General features: G+C 39.9%; 1 protein-coding gene across 2 annotated transcripts in view; it reads right to left on the bottom strand.

The window, feature by feature from the left end:
- Window positions 1-6,637: 6,637 nt before the first annotated feature.
- The window catches only part of TGFBR1 (transforming growth factor beta receptor 1), a 52,126-nt gene continuing 44,935 nt past the window's right edge, over window positions 6,638-13,828 (bottom strand). For both annotated transcript variants that reach the window (XM_037495058.2, XM_037495057.2), the window contains exons 8-9: window positions 12,688-12,818; window positions 6,638-11,179 (exon numbers count right to left, since the gene is read on the bottom strand). In XM_037495058.2, coding sequence (XP_037350955.1) covers window positions 11,054-11,179; window positions 12,688-12,818 — 257 coding nt within the window. In that variant the 3' untranslated portion in view covers window positions 6,638-11,053. The remainder of the gene's footprint in view (window positions 11,180-12,687; window positions 12,819-13,828) is intronic.

Below are 13,828 nucleotides of genomic sequence, written 5' to 3'. Positions count from 1 at the left end.
TTTGATGAGTGAATGGTGGAGGAAATGACATTTCAGCTGCGTTTCGGGGTTTAGTTAGTTAAGGGGGTGGAGAAAGTACAGCCCTGGTTGTCAGAAAAGCCTGAGCAGACGCTAAGAATCAGCGTGTGTTGGGAAACCTGGGGGTTATTCAATAAGCTGGGTGGGAAGAAAGGGTTTATTTTGGGGTTCGTTTTTTGGTTAACAGATGTCTTGAGGTGTGATTGATATACTGTATAATTCACCTATTGTGTGTGCACAGTAAATAATTTTTATTAAAGCTTACTAAAATTTTGTAGTTGTACATCCATCATCAATGTTCAGTATTACAACATTCCATCATCCCCAAAAGTCCCCTCCTGTAGCCTTTTCATCATGCTTATTTCACTTAGCACAAGCTTTGGAAGTTCATCCACATCGCAGCATCATGTGTCAATAGCCCCATCCTTTTTTTTTTTTTTAAATGATTAGTAAGCCGCTGTAGAAATATAACCCTTCTCTTTTTTACTACCAATTTACCGGTTGGTGGACATTTTGACTGCTCCCATTTTGAGCATGATGAACGAGACCACTATGAACGTTCATCAAGACTCTGTGTGGACATATATTTTCATTTTTCTTGGTCTGGGGTTTTAATTTTCAGCAAGGCAAAATTCAGATACTCAGTTAAATTTGAATTACATGTCAACCACATTTTTTAAGTATTTCTCATGCAATTTAAGACATACTTGTGCTAAAAAAAAAAAAATCCTATTGTCACCCAAAGATAGAACCCTCCCTTTTCCACACCCACTTGTGACTGCCTCCCTCGCCAATGCAGCCCCCAGGTCCTAAGTCCCACGGGCATGAGTCCTTCAGTCACCACAAAGGCTTCCTATTGATACCAGAATTGTCAGGCCTAGTCTCCCAGCCAGGAACGGATCCCAGGCTGCAGGGGCAGCGCTGAGCCCCAGCCACTAGACCCCCACGGGTTGGTGTCTCACGAAGCCGCAGCAGGAACTTCGCAGGCAGACGCTCAGGCAAGCAAGCGAGAAGAGGCAGGTTTGTTTTGAGAAAGAAAAAGTTTATTGAGGAGGAAAAGAGCAGAAATAAAGTGGGACTCCCAGGCCAGGGAACCAGGCCTGGGAGGGGCAAGGAAGCCAAAGTGGAGTTGTGTCTCAGGGAATATATACCTTCTTTCCCTAATTACTCTAAAGCTCCACCAGTCTCTTTGTGATTGGTTAGTTCTCGTCTGTCTCACTTAATTTGCTACTGAGTGGGGATCTTCACGTTCCTTATCTAACAGCTTTCTCTTTCCCATTTGTTGCATCTTTATCTTTATGGCCCAGTCCTCTGGATGGGCATCCCTGCATTGAAGTTAAACAGCTGCCCTTCTAATGTGTCCATAAATTAAACCACTCTCCATTTCTCCAATCTCTGCCTCCCTTTACCACCTGAAGGAAACCAGGACCAGCATTAACAATGTTGTCCTTGTCCTGGGATGTTTGTTTTTCCTAGTGGAATGGGTTACATTCCCTTGGTTGTCCTTATCTCTGAAGCCTCCCTAAATTCTTCAGAGGTCCCCTCCTGCACTGTCCCTAAAACTGCCTAATTCCTAGCTTGCCCTGTGTCTATCAGTCATCCCTCTCTTGGGTGGTGCTGCGTGCCACACTGTTCCATGCAATTTATAGTGCAATTTTTCCTACCCTCTCTGCAAAAACCAGGTGCTCTAGTCCTTCTTCCAGGACTGGATGTCCTTCTACCTGGACCTACAGTCCTTCTACCTGGATATTACTGTTGTGTGGGGAAGAGTTGAGCTCAGTGTCCTTATGTTAGGGGGAAAGGATGTCCTGAGCTAATTCCATACAGGCTTTGTGGACTCCACCCACACTCCAGACTAAAGCCATCAGGACATTGGGAAAGACAAATCCCATCATCACCAAAGGGAGGGTTGCTGGGATCTGAGGGTGGAGTTAAGCTGCCAGGGTTGGTATAAAACCAGACTGGGTCTTGGGGGCTCTCTTGGCTCCACAGCTCTTGGCTCACCGCCAGCTTTCAGACCTGCAGTTAAGTATTAATAAGTCCCTTTTAAGCGCACAGGTGAGGACCCACAGTCAGGCAACCCGTTTTATATCGGGGTTGCCCTGCAACACTTACTCTCCTGCCATCTTATCCTGTTGATTGACTTTTTCTTAGTGCTCTTTTTTTTTTAATTTTTTTTTAAAGATTTATTTATTTATTTATACAAGCACTGGGTACAGTCAGAAGCACAGGAGGGTGAGAGAATTCACCAGAGCCAGAGTGGGGAGCAGAGCAGGCAGAAGGACCGAAGCACACTGCTGAGGGGAGCAGCGGGTGGCAGGAGAGGTCTGCGCGCCATGTGGGACCCTCCTCCTGTGGCCGGGGAGCAGCCGGGGATCGAACCGGCGCCGCGGAGGCTTTGGTTTCGGGCAGCTTCACAACCCAGCCTCAACCACTGCGCCACCGGGGAGGCCCTCTTAGTGCTCTCTTGTGGCTGCTTTAGGTACAATACTATGCATCTCAAGTTACCAGATTAATTTACTGTGATTCCATTAAAATTTAGGTTTGTTTCAATATAGCTCCATTTCCTACTCTCTTCTTGGTGCTATTGTAATTTATACTGCATGGATGTTATGAACCCCATAATAAAGTGTTATTATTACTGCATTAGTGTTATCATTAATCACATGCTACTTAAAAAGAAAGTATTTGCTGTGGTAGGCAAATGTCTCCCCAAGATTCCCACCTTCTGGTTATTCAATCAAAGGTACTACTTTGAAAAACCCTGTAAATGAAATTAGGTTACTAAATAGGGAGATAGTCCTAGATTATCCAGATGTGTCCAGTGCAATCACAAGTTCTAAAGAAGGCAGAGAAGCTGGTCAGATAGAGAAGTGGTAGCAGAAGATGAGAGATGAGCAAAAAGGGAGACCAGAGAGATGTGAGGAAAAGAATCAAACTGTTGCTGCTGACTTTCACAAGGGAGGAAGGGGGCCAAGCGTCAAGGAATGAATGTGAGTGGCTTTTCCAGAAGCTGCAAACCATTCCCATCAGCAAGGAAACGGAACATATGTGGGACCTGCAAGTTGGGGGGCCTTAAAACCACAGAGAATTGAATTTTGCCAACAACCTGTATGAATTTGGAAGTCAATTCAGTCTGAGCTTCCAGAAAGGAACACAATCTAGTCAATATCTTGATTTTGACCTTACAGAATATGGAGCAGAGAATTAACTGAGCCACATTATACCTGCACTTCTGAACTAGGCAAGGATGAGATTGTAGGAGGGCATGGTTTTAAGTCAGTGTGTTTGTAGTAGTATGTTAGTGGTGGCAATACATTCATACAGTTTATCAGTTTACCTATATATTTCCACTACTGTTTCATCCTAAGGATTCAAGTTACAAAACTGGCGCCATTTGTTTTCAATTGGAAGGATTTCATTAATTTTTTTAAGGTTTATTTTTATTTATTTTTGCATAGAACTGAGGTATAGGCCAGAGGTGCAGGGGGTGAGAGGATTCATCAGAGACAGAGTAGGGAGCAGAACAGGCAGACTGACTCAAATATACTGCTGAGGGGGAGCAGCAGGCGAGTCAGGAGAGGTCTGCTGCGCCACATAGGTCACCCTCCTGGCTGGAGATCAAACTCATGCCGCAGTGGCTGCTGATAGCTTCGTAGTGCCACACTTACATCCTTGCGCCACCCGGGAGGCCCCCTCATTTGGTATGTCCTACAAGGCCAGTCTACAAGCAACAAAGTGCCTTATTATTATTTTTTTAATCTAGGAATGTCTTTATTTTGCCTCCTTTTACTTTTTGCCTTTACTTTTTTTTATTTTTAAAGATTTATCCATCCATCACACAACACAAGAACTGGGGTACAGGCCAGAGGTGCGAGGGGAGAGAGGATTCTCTAAAGAGACTGACTGGGGAATAGAACAGGCAAACTGACAGAAATACACTGCTGAGGGAGGGCAGCAGCAGGCAAGACAAGAGAGGTCTGCTACGCCATGTGGGTAGCTCCCTGTCCAGCTGGGGATCGAACTTGTGCTGCAGAGGCCGCGGAGAGCTCCATAGGCTGCGTCTTAACCCCCTGTAACCATCAGGGGGTTTGTAGTAATATGTTAGTGGTGCCCCAACTTTTGAAAGCTAGTTGTGTCCAACTCCTGTAATGCTGTCAAACTGATAGTCTCTGGAGCTTCATGAAGATATATAGGATTGGCCCCGAAGCACCCACTCCCTTCGCTGGCCTGGATTCAGATTCCATGGGGATTATTACTCCAATCAGACTTTATGGTGAGATAGATGTAGGAATAGCAGACTTTCTGGGGTCTATTCAGGAGAGCAGGAACTTACTCCAAAATTTGCAGGCCCTAGATTTGAGTCACAACCCCATGAGGTCCAGCCCTTCTGAGATGGCTAGAGGACCTCAGGGCAGCAGGGAAAATGAATGTAAGAGCAGAGCATAACAGAAATATCTGCTACAGCTGTGCTCTGGTGCCCTCCTTGTACATCCCCAATTCAGGAGCCAGAGAGAAGTATACCTCAGGTCATTCTGTTGTCTACTCACACTGCTTCCAATTGCTCTATCTTGTCTTCAGGTCTAGCTTGGTCTGCTGCATATGAGAACACTCAGAATATAAAGCTTCCTGTGTTTTTTAAAAATCTACGTACCTATCTACTGCTATGAGGAGAGATACTCAAAGCCTTACTCTCCTTGAGACTAAGGTAAACACTAAAGGTGGCTCTGAGTTAAGTTAGTTGGCCTGCCAAGCTATACAGTGGCCTAAACTGGAACTCTCCAGGGGCATGCTGAGCGCCACCTTCAGGGTAATGGAAGTTCACGAGGTAGAAGGGTCAGTGAAAGAGAAGAAGCCAATACCTGCTTCCCATACAGTACCTGCTGACTCTGACCTGGGCCCTCTATCTGCTGTACTCCCAGTTCACCTTCAGTTATTCCCCAAAGGACAGGACTGCTACTCTTCTTATTCTGTCTATTCTCTTCAGGACATCTACAGTCGGTTTCCATCCTTGCCAGTTGCAAAAAATCAGGTGAGATTATGCACATTTGAACACATGGACAAAACTCAAATACTAGTTATCAGCAAAAATGATCAGCTCTCATATTTGGAATTTAATCTCAAAAGTGCATTTATTTTTTTTTAGAACTTCCCAAGTTTTTTTCCTTCCTTTTAAAAAATTTATTTATACATATTTTACACCATTTTTCATTTTTTTACAATGTTTGCTTTCTTTTCTCAGTTGTAGTCCCCAGAGTGTTCATGTATATAACCTTTCCCAGGTAGGTTTTTTTTTCCACTTAAAATGTCTAATGTTAATATGCAGTCGATCCATCCGCATCTTCCTTTAAACAAAGACCTACGTCTCCCTGAACACCATCTATTAGAGTAGTAAGAGCCTGAGTACCAAGATATACGCACATTTCATTACCGGGTCGGGCCAATACTTCTTATTATTTCTTTTTCTTATGCCTCCCGAACTGTTTCTTTCCCCTCTTTGAAATACTCAAAGTTACCAAATTCAGCTCCCCTTTTATATAATTCCATTCTTTCATAACAGGAGAGAAAATAGTGTTAAGTTTCTTTCCTTTTCCATTTCTCACACACAGAGTCATTTAATTCCACAATGACTTAATATTACTGAACTCTTATCTTTCCTAATTCTCAAGAATGCCTGGTGAACCATGCATGGCCAAGCCCTCGCTTTTGCAACATCAAGTTTTCCTATTCACTTTTCAGAAAATTCTCCCTGTTTTATAAATCTTCATTTACATAATCAAAAACCTGCAAATTTGCAAAATATGCCCCTCGGGCCATATATGTAAGAACACTTTTATTTCTTTTTTTTTTTTCACATCATTCTTCCTTTTTTATACAATGTTTGCTTTCTCCTCTCAGGCGTAGTCCCCCATAGAATCCCCACCACCCAGTCACCCGTGCGCCATCACCATCGTCCCCTTGTGCTCTTCCCTCCCTGTTTTGATCTCCTTTTCCAAACGTAGGAAACAATAAAAACAGAAGAGAACAGCATAAAGCTGGTCCTGTTCCTTCTTCGAATCTATCTACGGTGCTTAAAAAAGTCCACTTTTGTCAAGCTTCTAACAAAAATCCTACATCCTGATAACATGTATCTTCTATTAAGAGGAAAGTTATTTAAAAAACAACAACAACAACAAAAAACACCCTAAATCCGTTCTTTGTTTTGAATTGACTGGTCTTGAAGGTAAAAGTAATCAATCTGCAAAACCTCTCCCAGAGTCAGTGAAGGGTTCGGGGACACATGTCCTCTCTACCTCGATTTCCTCATACACTTTCCCACTCCCAAGAGGCTATACAAATCTACCTTTTTGTTTCTTTAAAAAAGCCTATTTCCACAATCTATTCCCATTCTCACAATTTTTTTAATTAAGAAGATAAAAGCACTCTAAATTTCCTTTGAAGTCATTGAAAGACTTTTAAGAATCAAAATAACAACATTGCCTTAACACAAACACCAATTTGCTGAGCCAGAGGCAAAGCTCACATGCAGACAGGTTCCCTCTTGTTCACTGACAAGAGCAGCAATCCCCAACCACGTTAACCACACCGCAACCGGCACTGGGTAGTAATCCAAAGATTCTAGCACTATCTATAGCAACCACGTTTCATAATAGCATTGCACACTTTAAAAAACATTACACACTAACACTTGAGGAAAAAGTCATTTATTTGCTTGCTTCCATGTTTCTACTGTAGTGTTAGGACTTGACATAAGCATTGCTGATCTACTTCCTATTTACAGTTCATTCAGAATATTACTACAAGTAACAATGTACAATTTTTAAGAGCTTATGGGGAACTGCAGATTTTGTTTTTCTCTCCTCTTTACAGGTTTCTCAGAATCATTCAACTTAAATGAAATTTATATGGACATTTTCTGTACACATCTGAAAGGGCAGAGATTGATAAAGTCAAAAGAATTTTGCACAAGTATAATAAAATACAGAAAACAGAAAATATAGGTGATGTTTGGGGGGGTACAAATATAAACAATACAGTACCATTTGAGTAATTTAGCAACATAATACTCACACTTTATAGAAATAAAACTGCAAACCTGGAGACTGCTCTGACAAGTATTAAACATCATATATACAATGAGGTAAATGTACCTTGGTCTCTTGAGAGGTAATTTAAGTTTAAAGCAATTGACATTTTGAAGCATCTCCTTGACATATAAAGAAACATCAAACACCCCATTCCATTGGCACAATGTGAAAAAGGGATATCAAAACATGGTTCATGACATTCTTAACAAAGCTTGTCAAAAAATAAAAACAAATTCACTGAAGTTCTTTTTAAGCTTTAAGAAACAGGTTGAATGTTATTAACTACATTTTTTAAAGGTTACACTCACAAGATTGCATAATGGGATTAAAAAGTTTCAATGTATTGACAATCCTCAGAATATCCTAGAAGTCCAGCATTCCTAGAAAGTGGGTCCATGCGTGTTCCTGCATTCCAAAACAGACACAAGAAGCTGCAGTACCTGTCCAAAGCTATTGTTTAGGATCTCAAAGATATCTGAATTGGCATCTTATGCCACGCTTTAACAGAACCATTATTTGGACTCTCCACCACTTGGAGTCAGAACACTGCCACAGTCAAGAAACAAAAGGTCCAGTTGACTTATAATCACTCTTTCAGTGTAAGGGTGAAAATAAACTCCTGATGTGATGTGTCTAATAAAACGCTGGTTTTGTTGTGCACTTAAACTAGCACTTTACCATCTTGGTTTTTAAAATATTCTACACATGACAGTTCTCCAAATATAGAGAAAAAAGGGTAATTCATGCATGAACCACAAAAATGGCTAAGAGACCACTTAAGTTTTGTAATAAGAACTGAAACTTTGAATTCTCAGTGGCCATGGCACCATACACTGACTCAAGGCACTTCTTGAGCACTATCATTACAGCAGAATTACAGGCTCAGCTTGTGGGCGGCCCCCAGTCCTACTAGGGATCCAACTAGCCACTGCTTCTGGCACAACTCCCACTGCCATAGTTGTCACCGTGCAGCCATCCCACTCCTTGGCTATGGCTGAAGTCAAAGCAGGGCATCCACTCAATCTCCAAATTCGGAGACCCTTCCCTGCCATCTCCAATGACTCAAGGAAATAAAAGTAGGACTGTAATTTCCATCAACCCTTTCACTCTAGATAACAAAAGCAGCTATTCAGTCAAAAGGTTGCTGGGTGGAGTGGGGAAGGGTGATGGCAAGGCAATGATCTCTGAGTCAGAAGCCAGCAGGAAGGCCGGTTGGGAGAAAAAGAACTGAAGATGTGAAGAAGGGACCAGAGACGTCTACACTTCACTAGACCATAGCCCCCCTATCTCCATTCCACCAAGTTAGGGACAAAATGGATATGGACAATTTTTCCTGCAATGTGTTTTAGCTACATTGAATCTCAGCAGGTGAGCAACTGAAAAAAGGCAGTATAAACAAAGGACTATATTTCTAAATGACAAAATCTAGTCAAAAGTATCTGCAGTTATAGCTGCAGTAGTCATGATTTCATCTTTTAAGTTACTTTCATGTTTAGGATTAGCCAATTGGGGTTTATAAAACCATCACTAGCCAACAAAAGGAATTAGCTGCAGTAATATGTAAACCCAATTTAGAACTAAATCCCAACTTTTAAAATATTCCCTGATTCATCCAATGTACACTTAAATCACTTATGCAAGAACAGTATAACTCTAACTCAGTCTTTGACTGAGTAAAGAGTATCTTTAGCAAAAGTTGTTTACCTTACATGAGAGTGAAAAATCATGTATCACAACTTTAAATCAAACAAAAACTTTTGGTATGTTCTTAAAATTATACAAAAATAGTTTTAATGATAAATGTGTTGGTCCTCTGAATTTCATAAAGCAGATAAGGTAAGCTTAGACATGGCGAAAAAATATTAATACTAAAGTACCTGATCACAGAGCTAGAAATTATTAAACAGGAAATGTTATACAATTATTAAAACAACTCTCAAACTCATTCGTTTTGATGAAATCATGGTTAACAACAGAAAAATAACTCAAATTTGTAGCCAAAATATGAATCTCTAAGCACATCTTCCCTGTGATGTTTTTAAATACATGAACTCGACACTAAGTTCCTATGTAGTATGTAGTCATTCATTCCAAAATCACTTTGGCTTTAAGACCAAACAGTCTTTCAAATTAAATCTATTTTTAAGAGAGAAGACACTATCAGAATGCAGCTCTGTCAGTATACGTGGTCATTCTTTCTTACTGACCAAAATACTGTATACGTTATTTTGACCCTTTTTTTCATCAGGAAACTGATAGCACTATATAAAGTCAATGTCTTGCCTCACAGCTATGGGAACTTTTTTGCTTTTTACCCCTCAGAATAAGATCACAGTGATAAAGAGGACTTTGAAAATTGCAAAAGCCCTGCAAAGACTTCTAGCACTGGAAGTAAAAACCAGTTGTTAAAAGCTAGTTTCAACTTAGCATGTGAAGACCATGAATAGTTTGCTTTAAATATTTAATCTGACCAGAAACATCTGTAATTGGAGAATCTATACTCAGAATATTCTTTAGCTACCACTCTCCCAAAAATCAAAGGTGCACTGAATTTATTACATAACCATGTAAATAAAACAATTGCAACATTTGCACACAGAAGGAGACTGAATTAAAAGCTGCCGTCCTCAAAGTGTAGTGAGACCTCAAAACCAGACTAATTCTAACCTTAGTTGCAAAGACAGAAAATCCACTGAACACTGACTCTACATAACAAATGTGACTCTCCTGCACATCTGCTATCTATTCAAATTATTAACTACCTTTACCTTCCTAGAAAAGGCCTATTAGTTAACATTAATCATATTCAAATTTTAAACTTAACTCATTTCTTAAAAAAATAACACTGTCTTTGATCAGATAATGAAAAATTGGCTTACAGAATGCCACACAACTTTTCACAAGCAGCTAGACAAATTTTCTTTTAGAAAAATTAGTCTATAAGCTACACATTTTAAATTATTAAAGTACTGTAAGCATCTAGAGTGCCACTTGATTTTAAGTATACTCATACCACACAATTAAAATGCCAAAGCTTGATGTGAGAATATTCAAACATGACCATGATAACAACTTACCCAATTAATGCCACTTCATTTCTTTAGTGGTTTAAGCACATTTTGGTAGTAGAGAAAGGCATTTTCAAAATGGAATATCAAATGACATACCACAAAAACCCTTCCAAAAAAACCCCATAAAAAGTCTGGACTATCCAGATAAATAAACTTTTTGAATTAAAACACTACAGGTTTTAACACAGAGAGACTTTAAGCAAATTCTACTCATTTCTATTAGAAAGACACAGAAGTGGCACTTACTGGTATAGTACAATCCCATTTTGAAGGCATGTATGTTCTGAATATGTGAAAGAACAATAATAGTATACAAAATGCAATTGCATAAATTATGTTCCTCACTACTACATGAGGTCATTTTTAGACTCAAGAGTATTTTTAAGTGTTAATGTTAAGATCCTGAAAATCATAGAACAGTACATTCAAAGTCTGAATCAAGGAACTCTTTAGTGGTTCAGAATCCTCTGAGAATGTACTAACCAGGTAAAATTACTTTCTTATTGTTTCTTTTAACTCAGCAATCTGGCTCCTTTACCTTTAAAGATGATCTTTAACACAGCAGAGTTACCTAAAGTTAAGACCAGCAATCATCTTTTAAAATAAAACAAGTTCTGTGTTAATAAAAATAAAAGTAGACTACATAACATTTTGTAACTGTCCTGGGAAAGAAGCGTTCATAGTGCAGAGAAAGGACCCACAAGGCTGTTTCCTGGGTCCAAAGAAATCCTGGGAAGTTCTTAATTGACCTTATTACACTGTTGCAGAAGGAAGTAATATCCTTCTATTCCCTCTCAGTGAGGTAGAACAAATGACCTCCCAAATTAAAACCCAGGAGCAGATCTGAAGAAAAAGAGTTCAGGCAAAGCCACAGAATTACATTTTGATGCCTTCCTGCTGACTGAGTTGTGACAATGTTTTCTTAATCCGCAAAGCTGTAAGTCTAGCGGCTCCATTGGCATACCAACATTCTCTCATAATTTTAGCCATTACTCTTAAGGCCTGTAAGAAAGAAAAAGAAAAAATAATTAACGCAAGCATCATTTCCATGGATCTGACCCTTTACCTGCAAATTTTCTTAGTAAATTATGTCTGTATAAGTTTTTTTGCTTCCACATTATTTATAACAGCAATGAATACAAATGACTTAATTTCCCATCAGGAGTACAGGTGCCAGCAGCAATGGACAAGGGGTGACTAACACAGCTGACCTGAAAGCAGAATCCTGGACCAGAACTGTTCAAGACAAAGACTCACTGAAACTTTGCCTAAAACAGAGGAATTAACTGCATAAAGTACCTTTGGGGTGCTGTTCAGGCTAAACATAGGAGGATCTGTTGAAAGAGTTAGAATCTAAAATACCTTCTTCTCCCATCTCACAGAGCTGGGTGACTGTCCTACTCTATTAGAGCAGAAATTAAAGGTTTCTCTCTTAGAGGGCAAAACAGATTTCTGACTTGGGGAATATGAAGGTAAACTTCAATGCTAAGACAATTTTTCCCCAAAACCTGGGTAGCAACTTATATGTACTCCTCCAAGCAAGACACTGGAAGTCTTCTCTGGGGAACATGAGTAACCCAGGAGGAAAAACCTGAAGAGACTGACATCAGTGGTTCCCAGGAAGCAACCCATTAGATTACTCCAAAGATCACAGTCGCTAATTTCCATTCATGTGCACAAAGCTTTCAGCACCCTCTTTAAACATGGTGGGAGTATAAATTTGATCAGACATTTGAGGAAAGTAGTATGAAATTCAGTAGCTGATACAAACAGAAAAAAGCAACTTGGAGAAAACAGAAGAGGTATATAGACTAGAATATATCAATCATCTGTCATCAATAGTTTTTTTGTTTTTTGTTGCCTTTAGAAAAACTTCAGCAAAGAATTGGAAGATGAACCTGATTTTAAAAATTATAATAAACATCAATAAACCTCCCAGAAAATGGAGGGACAAAGAAAAGGATGGACAAGGTAAAATTAGAAGGTCTGTTCAAGAGACCTAAAAATCCTAACTAGAGTTGAAGAACCAGAAGAGAGGAAAATGGAAGAGAACAAATAAAAAAAAATACTCCAGGAACATTTCCTAGAAATAAATACTTGTCACCAGATAAAAAGGACAAAGTACCCATCATTTATATATACATATCTATCTATCTATCCATCTATATTGATATCTCTCTATATCTCTATTTCTATATATATAGATATATATTTATATGCACGCATTCGTGCCTCTGTTTTGGGCTGCTGACTGAAGGGGACATTTACTTCAAAGTGGGAACCTGCGTTCAGTGGCAGATCTAAGCACGGTTCTGACACAGATAGTCACTGCAAAGGCCCCATGGCCTTTTCCATGTGCTTAAAATTGAACATGAAAACCAAATTATTCTGTATTTATTTACTAATTTAATTGCCACGAAAAAGGGAATTCTTGTGTTTTCCTTAAAGAACTTCACTTACTAAGCAGAAGTAGCTTATACAATTGTGTAGTCTCCAAAAGAAATACTTACTTCACAGCTCTGCCATCTGTTTGGAATATTAGGCCTTAACTTCTGTTCACAAACAACTTTTCTCATTTCTTCAACTGATGGGTCAGAAGGTACAAGATCATAATAAGGCAGCTGGTAATCTTCATGAATTCCTATATTGATTAAAAAAAAAAAAACTACTTTGAAGAATTTACACAGGTCATGTCAGATTGCTCCTTGACCAGTGAGAAAAAGAACACCTGACAGTCATAGTACAGTTTCCCATTACTAAGTCAGGTGAGTCAGCAGGACTCACTGTTTGCTCCATCTCATTTACATCTCTATCTACCCACCCCAAGTCAGCATTGGGCCCACACCTTAAAACTAAACATTGCCGGGGCCTCCCCGGTGGCGCAGCGGTTGAGCGCTGGGTTGCGAAGCTGCCCACAGCCTCTGCAGCGCCGGTTCAATCCCCGGCCACCGCGCGAGGGTCCCACATGGTGCGCAAACCTCTCCTGCCACGCCCGCTGCTCCCCTCAGCAGTGTACTTCGTCATTCTGCCTGCTCTGCTCTCCGCTCTGACTCTGGTGAATTCTCTCATCCTCCCGCGCTTCTGACTGTACCCAGTACTTGTATAAATAAATAAAAATAAATCTTTAAAAAAACAAAACTAAACTAAACATTGCCATGGGATCAATGAAAGCTATTTTAATTCTGGTCATTAGCTATGACTGGTGATGACCAGATCAACGTTGCCCCCTAGAATTCCAATATGTAAGACAGGGGTGCTTGTCCCGTGGATGCACAGCCTCTCACCAGGTATGGTATATTCACTCTATCACTGAGACTTGAATCCTACAAGGCGAGCCTGAGGTGCAAGTCCCTTGCAATGTGTGCATCTGCCAATACCCTGTCCTACTTGCCACAAAGCAAAGAAACACTATGCCTCCCCAAACGCCTCAAAAAACCTCAGGCTCTCATCTCAGCCAAGCCTAATCCCTCAAGAGGTCATTTCTTGAAAAAATATTGAAAGTATTCAATCTAAAACTAAACTTAAAAGTTAAAAAAAACTTAAGAGTAATGTAATGGCAATGTATTTGCATTTTGTATGTGTAATTTCCAGCTATCAAGGTGAAGAAAATTGCAGGAAAAAATTAGCTTGACTCAGGCACACACTGTAGAT

This window comes from Talpa occidentalis, unplaced genomic scaffold (assembly GCF_014898055.3).
Source record: "Talpa occidentalis isolate TD23 unplaced genomic scaffold, MPIMG_talOcc4v2.1 talOcc4.7, whole genome shotgun sequence".
NCBI classification, from domain to species: Eukaryota; Metazoa; Chordata; class Mammalia; order Eulipotyphla; family Talpidae; genus Talpa; species Talpa occidentalis.
The sequence above is the reverse complement of the archived record's forward strand: the minus strand, read 5'-3'. Positions and strand labels throughout refer to the sequence as shown.